The 9150-nt window shown below is 34.0% G+C and overlaps 1 protein-coding gene across 1 annotated transcript in view; it reads left to right on the forward strand.

Annotated features, from left to right (window-relative positions):
- Positions 1–8045, forward strand: part of LOC150098667 (uncharacterized) — a 32643-nt gene extending 24598 nt beyond the window's left edge. Inside the window, exon 3 of the mRNA XM_090405011.1 lies at positions 6167–8045. Within this exon, the coding sequence (XP_090261137.1) occupies positions 6447–7727 (1281 nt within the window). The 5' untranslated portion in view covers positions 6167–6446 and the 3' untranslated portion in view covers positions 7728–8045. The remainder of the gene's footprint in view (positions 1–6166) is intronic.
- The last annotated feature ends 1105 nt before the right edge of the window (positions 8046–9150 follow it).

Consider the following 9150-nt stretch of genomic DNA (forward strand, 5'->3'; position numbering starts at 1 on the left):
TTAATTATTTCAGAAATTTCTCTACCTCTTGGAACCACAGATACAAATAAATCTTATTCAGTTTTAAATTTGCCCACATTACTCTACTGTATTTCCCAAAGTGTGCTATGTGAAAGGTCTTTGGGATTAAAGCACTTTTTTAAAATTTTGCTTACTTTTTTTTTTCATATTGCAAATAAATACAGGTCTATTCTATAATTACTATTTTAATAACTAAAAAGTTAGATAGGGCTAAATGGCCTTGCCTATTCCCGTATACGGGAATAAAAAGGCGTTAGCTTTTTTTTTTTTTTTTCAACTTTTTTTTTAAATTGTTACAATACGCACAAGTTGAATTTTGTTTTTACACCAGAGAGTAGCTATCAAGATGTGCATATATAACTAAAAAATCTAAAGGAATTTTTAAACAAAATCTATCTCTTGGCATGTATTGATGACCTCCATTACGGCCCTATCTGGTTGACAGCATGATCTCATTCAGCTTGCACTTGTTCTTATAAAAGAAAACTGCTACCAAAAGTGTATAATTTATACAGACTCATTGAGCTCTTTACAGGCTGCTCCTCTCCTATGCATAATCCACATCCAGTACTTTATGATGTGTTACACCTCTTTCACAAAATGAAAATCCTTAATTTTGATGTTCAGTTGTGCTGGATTCCCAACCAGCACAATTAAGGGAAATGAGGCTGCAGATGCAGCTGCTAAATCAGCTCAAACTTTCTCCATGTATTGTTTGACAGTACCATATACAGACAGCTTATATGATCAAAGCTAATTGCTCAGTGGCAGGAAGCATTAACAAGCAAATTATATGACATTAAACCTGAAATCAAGCAATGACATTCTAGTCAACAAATAAAGAGAAGAGAGGAAGTTGTTCTCACTAGGCTCCTTAGGTTACAGTCATCTTACACATTCTTATTTACTGAGAGCTAATGACCCTCCTATGTGTGAAAAAGGCAATACACATTTCACTATTTATTATAAACTGGTAGAGTGCCAGCACTTTGCATGAGAGAGGAATGAAATTTTCCTACCTCGACCATATACAATCAGGCAGATGCTGACAGACTCGGGCAGATTGCATGATGTGTTTAATTTTTTACAAAGAATTAATTTATACAAACATCTGACTGTAATTTTGTTTATATATGAATACTGTATTGCTTCGCTTAACTTTTGTATGTATATAATTATAAAATATGTAATTTTTGTGATGTATATGTGCAGGAGTTGAGTACTAATGTATATATTATTCATTAGGTTAATTTCTGACCAATCATGTATTTCTCTAGCCTTGTGTTACCTTGTTGTAATTTTCTTAATATGTAAATACCACACTGCTAAACTTAATTTTTATGCATACATAATGTATAATAATTCATCTTTAACTCTATATATTACTGTAATAACATTTGTTGTAAACTTATTGTAGTAATCTTATATGTAGATACTGCATTCTTTGGCTTGGTGTTGTACATGCATTTTGTTTATTAACTTATATTGTTGTCTAATTATGTACTGCCTTAAAAGCAGCAGTAATATTTTGTTTTAATATTAATATTTTGTTTATATGTAGATACTGCATTGCCCAGCTTAACTTTTGTGCATACATATTATTTACTAATTTTTTTGACTAATTATGTATTGGTGTAGGACACCTTGTATATTTGTGTAACCTTCTTGTGATTTTGTTTATATATAGCAGTGGTTCTTAACCTGGGGTGTGTGCAATCCCCTGGGGGGGGGGTGCGAGAGAAGTTTCTAAATTTTCGATGGAAACTACCGCCTGACTGCCTGTGAGAAACTAGCAAATTCTACGTCAACTTTTGGGACCCCCACTTCTACCTTTGCCTCTACTTCTAAATTTCAGTATGCTGAAGTTTAGAAGGCATATTGCAACTGCTGCAAAGACTGCACATTGTAGTAATGCTAAGTACTCTAACATGTAGGGAGATAAGTGCTTGTGCCATTGTATAAAGCACTAGTCAGACCACACTTGGACTATTGTGCTCCGAATTGATCGCCTGGTTTTAAGTTTGACGTGGAAACATTGGAGAGGGTCCACAGAAGAGTGACTAAGACAATATTATAACTTTGGAATGCTGGCTATGGAGAGAGGTTGAAAAGATGTGGATTGCAGAGTTTGGTGGATAGGAGTAAAAGACGTGATATGATAGAGATGTTTAAGCTAGTTAGTCAGAGGATTTTATAAGATTAATCCAGATGGGATTATAGAAAGAGTACAAAGCGAGAGAGAGAGAGGAACAACCAGAGGACATCTCTGGAAGTTATGTAAGAGTGTGGTGTGAGGAGCATATGACAAAACATATGATAAATATGTTTTCAGTTAAATGAACCTTGCACGATGAGTCTGCCGACTCCCTGGAGGGTGCAACAATACTAATAATAATGGGATGTTCTTTTTGATTGTTTCTGACAAAGCACCTATAGTGAAGTTCACTGAGTTATTCAATAGTTTTTCGAAGCGTTTTTTTTTTCACACTAAGAGTTCTTCATTTTTGTCTTTGGGTATCTTGCCATTTTATCTTGTATTGGTGCATAAGACATTAGTTACCTGATACATTTCTCTGATTTCGTGATTCTTTTGATGTAGTTGTAATTTGTGACAGATAACCTGGATATGGTTTCCATCATCATTTTGAAAGGCCATATGCTTGATCATTTGGTTCTATTGCGTGTGGAGATTGTGCATCCTCTGATTCCTATATTGCTGTTTAATGTCATTGTGTTCCTTTATCTGATCATCAGTTGTTTGTGTTACCCATTTCCTTTGAGAAGATGAAGCCTTAGTGACCACCAAAGTTTTTTGCTGCTACTTCATGGAGAGAGTGTACAATATAGGATGTGACTGCATGTGTAGACAGGAAAGGAAGGGGATGACCTGGGATCAAGAGGAAACAGTTGGATTTGAAGAGGAGTTCTAAAATGAATAAGCAGAAAGGGAAATGGTTTGAGCTGAGCATGGAGAAATCACGTCAAATGAGTGATATCAGTGGAACTAGCTATAGATCCAGGAATGAGCTGCTGTGTTTGTATACAAATGCTAGAAGTGTAAGAAACAAAGCAGATGAAATGGTTGCATTATTATTATTCACGACACCTCCAAGGAGTCCGAAGACTCATCGCAGGAGGACACCTATTGTACAACTCTCCATCTCCACCACTACACCGAACCTCTACTACCAATCATCTACATCAGCGCCATCTACTGCCCACCACCACAACTAGTATTTTTTGTCGGTAAATTGCACGTGTTCTGAAGGGCCGATTTGTCTGTATGCAGGATGAAAAACCCTGCTACCTCCATATGAGATCGGCTAACTCACCTTCGATTGAAAAGTCCATATAAAGATTCCTCCCATCATGACGAGGCTCCAGCTTAGGCCCATTTCAATTGAAGGGCACAACATACTGTCGTTCTTCCAATTGCACTACGAAGACTCTTAGTAATATTATTTATTATTAGGTGACACCTCCAGGGAGTCCAAGACTCATCAAGGGAGGGCACCTACTCTACAACTCTCCACCTCCACCACTCAATCCTCCAACCACAACCAACAGAAACTACACCAACACCATCTACCAGCCACTACCTCCAAGGACAATCACAAAAATCCATGCCCACGGCAGATTCAAACCTGCAGCCTTTTGGCTGGAGAGCCGATACACTAACCACTCGGCCAACCAGGCCGATAAAAATTACTGTCAGGAGTGGGATTCAAACCCATGCCCACATTCGTGAACCAGAATTCACAGTCGCTTACACGAAAGGAATAAAGGAAATTTTTCAGAAATGGCTAGATTTGGGATGCAGAATTGCAATGAAATTTAAGAAAAATTCTGCTTCTGGACAGCTCAGATTGTTTGAATAACATTCATCTTGAATTTCTTCTTGCTAATACCATGTCCCTGGTACAGCTACTGGACATGGGAATCATAAAAAATTTGAAGACGTATCGTGGAAGGTTGGTAGACTACATCCTTGAAACGACTGAAGAAAATCTACTGCCATCATCCTCAACATCCAAAGAAATCAGCGCAGAGGCTATCATTTTACAGGCAGTACAATTTGTTGCAGATAGTTGGCAATAAATAAGCAGCAAAACAATTCAAAACTGCTTTGTTCATTGTTGTTTTAAGAATTCTGACCAGCATATGGCAGATATTATCGATAATAAATGAAATCATTTTGGAACTGAAACATGTCAGAAACCACAAAGAGTTTTTATGCATTGACAATAGCCTTAAATGTTACAATGAAAATGAACATTGCGAGGATACATTTGATGAACAAATTGCAAAAAGAGCTAAAGACCCCAGAAGATAAGATAAGTAATGAAGATAACACACCTGAACATGAGCGAGTGACTAACCAGGAGACAGGAAATTTATCACTGAATTATGACACTTCTTTATGCAAGAAGACAATGAAGGCACTCCTTTATCTGAATTAGATACCTGTACTGATTTTGTTCATTTGCAGTCTAGAAAGGGAGGATACACATCATAAATTTCTCCAAAATAATTATTAGAGAAAATATGCTTCTTTGATAGATACCTATGTATAATTAATCTTTTTAGGGATACTGACACATGAGTACATTTAGTTTTTTTTTTTTTTTAATAAAAACATGGTTAGCAAAGGTATATTAAAAGTTTGTCTATTTTTAAACATTACTTTTTGTGATATTCTAGCTTTTTTCTATAAAATTTCACATAATTTAGGCAACTGCTTAATTGAAACAAAGTGTTCTACTCCTGATGTATCCCAATTAATCAGAATAGTTATGTATCAGCAGATATGTCTCATTAATGGAGGAATTGGAATCCTAGTGAAGAGATTTCCATTGTCAATTCTTATTAATAGTGACTGTGAAAATATCTGCAGAAAAGACATGCAGCAGCAGACATTGAATTATAAGAAAAATTCTTATATAAAAAATTTCTTATAATGTTGAGTAGGCAATAATTGTAATATGTTATATCAAGAAGCATTTGAGGGTTCGACTTCTCTTTACACATTATCAAAAGTACCATCTGAAATCCCCACTGAAGAATGGTTTAGAAATCAGAATTTAATATTATAATAGGAATTCTTTTCAAGATTTTTCTTGTATAGTGCAAGGATTGTGAGATGAGAGGGAGGAGTTCAATATACAGCCATCACAAAAACTGTGGATTGGATTTGAAGTTAGTTGGAGAGGGTCCTTGATAGTGATGATACATAAAGAAGTAATTTGGTGAAAGAATAGAGCCCTTTAGTTACGAAGTTTAAAAATGATGATTCATTCACTATCCTATCTGAGAATGCAGCATACAACTAGGAAAAAAAAAAAAAATGGCATTTACCTGTGGCACAAGAACCCATTCAGTAAACTCGAGTAAGACAGGACCTTACTTAATAGGCCTTTGAAAAAGATATAGCTATAGCTATACAGTTTTCAATATTATAAGACTTTTTCTTGTAATTCAATTTCTGCTCCTGCATGTGTTTTCTGCAGATATTTTCACAGTCACCATTAATAAAAATTTCATATTTGATATACCCTTATAGCTTTGTATCAGTAAGCCTGTCTGTTCAAATATATCGAAAAGGAGATTGTTTTTTCTTTTGAATCTTTATTGATTTCCAACAGTGAAATAATTTTGTGATAACTAGGTAATGAATGGAAGAGTACTTTCATAATGACTAAGTACAACAACTATGCATGGTTTTTAATATCAAATAATCCATACTGACCACAAAGACTTATCAGGTTGTATATAGAGAGGTACAGTTTAAATTTAGCAAACATATTTTAGTTTGTTCTTGCTAAAATTCTTGGTACTTTTTTTATGCACTACCAAAGAGTGGGAGGGAATCAATGTTAATTGTAATGTATCTGCATTGCGTCATTTTATTTCGTTTTTTCTCAAATGTAATCAAATAATGGAAATGTATGTGTATAAGTGTGCATTACATACCTTTTTTTTTTATTCCATGCAAGAGACCATGAGATATTTTCTGACTCTCCATTTTTGTGTATATGCTTCTTAAAGAGAATATACATAAATTATGAAATGAGGAATTTTTATATTTATTTTATTTTATGTATCTGAATTAAAATATTTAATTAATTAATTTATTTATTTTGTACAGGATACAAAACCCTTCAAGAAAGATAACTGAAGAATTTTGAAAAAAAAAAAAAAAGAAGAAACTGAAACTCGGGTTCAATTTTATGAAATTTTAAGTGGAAATTTAGCTTATGTATGTGCCATTCAGAAAGGCACAATTTCTTTGTCTTTTGCTAAATATTGCAGCCACTTAGCAACCAAGTGAATTTATGCTATAGAAAAGAATGTCATCTAAAATTTGTGGTAAGACTAGTTCCCAAACATGAAATCCTGCTGTAAGTAAAAAAAAAAGGGGGGAAAAAATGCACAAAAATAAGAAAAGATTCCTTTGTAAATTTTGTGGTAAGACATTTTCACAAGTAGGACATCTTTCTACACATGAAAGAATTCACACCGATGAGAAAGGATCCATCTGTAAACTGTGTGGTAAGAAATTTTTACGATCAGAATACCTTGCTATACATGAAAGAATTCACACTAACCAGAAACCTTATCTCTGTGAATACTGTGGGAAAGTTTTTGCAGGTTCCAGTAGTCTTATCTATCATAAGAGAAGCCATACTAACGAAAAACCTTTTTCATGTAAAGTTTGTGGCAAAGCATTTCCCCGAGCTGATTATCTTACTTCGCACTTCAGGATACACACACGTGAAAAACCGTACACATGCAAAACATGTGGCATGTCATTTGCACATGCTTCCCATATTTACCAGCACAAAAGAATGCATTCTAAAGAAAAAAGATTCACATGTGAAACATGTAATAAAGCATTCTTTTGGCCCTCACTCCTACTGTTACACAAGCGAATACATAATAATGAGAGGCCATTTGCTTGTGATATTTGTGGAAAGCAATTTAAATATTTTGAAAAGCTCACTGTTCACAAACGAATTCACAACAATGAAAAACCATATACATGTAAAATATGTGGAAAAGCATTTGTGGAGTCAGGAACTCTAAAAAACCATTTAAGAGTTCACACTAAGGAGAAACCATATACGTGTGAAATTTGTGGCAAAGCACTGGCACGTCGTGATAGTCTTAAAAATCATCTGAGAATTCATACACAAGAGAGACCTTATGTATGTGAAATTTGTGCAAAAGCCTTTATTACATCCGGTAAGCTTAAGGTTCACATGAGAGTTCACACTAAAGAGAGACCATATACATGTAATCACTGTGCTAAAACATATTCGTCTTCCAAAGCCTTGAAGATACACATTCGTGCCCACACTAATGAGAAACCTTTTGCATGTGAAATATGTGGTAAAGCATTTTCAGATAATGCTGCATGTAAATTACACAAATTAATTCACACTAATGAAAAGCCATTTACCTGTGAAATATGCAACAAAAAATTTTCACGCTCACATCACTTAGTTTCACACCGTAGAATACATACTAATGAGAAACCATATACATGTGACATTTGTGGCAGAAAATTTGCACAATTAAACACTCTAAAACTGCATTTAAGAATTCACACCAAAGAAAAACCTTATACTTGCAAATACTGTGGGAGGTCATTTTCTCAGTCAAGTAGCCTTCGTGGACATATGAGGAATATTCATGCACAAAACTAATACTGTACTTACTTTCTGAAAAACATATGATAAAGCTTTCATTTGACATACTGTAGAGAAATATTTTTTTGATGGAAAATAGTTTCAGAAATGAATCTTGCAGGATAGTTGTGCATAAATGGAAAATACCAAATCTGTTTTTTTTTTAAATTGACATTTCAGAATAAACAATGGTGACCTTTGTTCATATTTGACATTGATAAGAAAATTATACCTGTAATATGAATTGGTTTTAATAACTTCTTATTGCTTTGTGAAAAACCTATGACACAAAGAAATGGGTATTAAAATTGTGTGATTTTACATTATGCTACAAGATTGATTGGGATGTGATTAACTGCTGATGTGATTATCTGATTAGATCATAGTTTATTATAATTCTTCATGAAATATTAACCAAAATTTTGGGAAATTTCTTTTAGGCAAGATAGAAATTTCTATATGATTTATATTGATTGTAAATTTGATACACACACACACACACAGTCGGGTCTCTTTTTATGAGGTAGATATGTTCCACAAAAAAACGCATATAAAAAATTGCACAAAAAAGGCCTAACTTATGTTGAAAAATTAGGGATACATTCCATAATTTTCTAAAACCAAAGCAATGAATTAAAATAAACCTAAAATCACATTAAAAAAAAGTTTATGAAAATTCAGGAAAATAAGAATGCCTAAGTTTCATTTAAAGCTTTATTCATTTAATTTTATTTGAAAAGTAACAGTTTTTTTTTTTTTTTTTTTTTGTCATCGGAATTATTGTTGCTATTAGACAATATTTGGCAACATTTGCAAACTTGTGCAAAATCACTTTCATCCCCAGAAGAGACAGTCAGTGCATCAGGTCTGTATGGTAAAGGCAATGATTCTTAACAAACAGAATTAGCTTCACCCTTGTTCTGTGCTGATTTTTTTCTTCTGACAATGTAATCAGTAATTAAACTTTGTAATGATGATTTCACTAATTTTTTATACAGCTCGCGATGTCCAGACATACAGTTCTTCAGCTCATGTTGGAATTTAAAGGCTCATTCAGAATTCGTGTCATTAACAAGAAAATGATTTTCCAATTTATTGCACAGTTCAAGATCTTCTCGAATTATATTTGCAGTGAGGGGGGGGGGACGGGTTTTCTTCACAAGTTCGTATTGTAGGGTGAAAGTGCTTGTTTAGAAAAGTTTGTGTTTTAGATTTTTCCAGATCATTCATCATCAGTGACCATGGGTCCAATGCCTGTTGGTGTCTGATTGGTTTCACCATTCCTTACCAGGTGATTCAAATCCTGCAAACTCTTTCTGCAGGGTTTGAATTGTACCAAGCATGAAGGTTTGGTCTTTCTAATGTTATCCATTCTGCAGATGCGTCCAAAAAAAAAGCTTTAGTTTTTTTTTTCAAATTATTCTCTGCATTAGATTCCCTT

This window comes from Typopeltis vanoorti, chromosome 15 (assembly GCF_054136105.1).
Source record: "Typopeltis vanoorti isolate ZY-2024b chromosome 15, IOZ_Tvanoo_1.0, whole genome shotgun sequence".
NCBI classification, from domain to species: domain Eukaryota; kingdom Metazoa; phylum Arthropoda; class Arachnida; order Uropygi; family Thelyphonidae; genus Typopeltis; species Typopeltis vanoorti.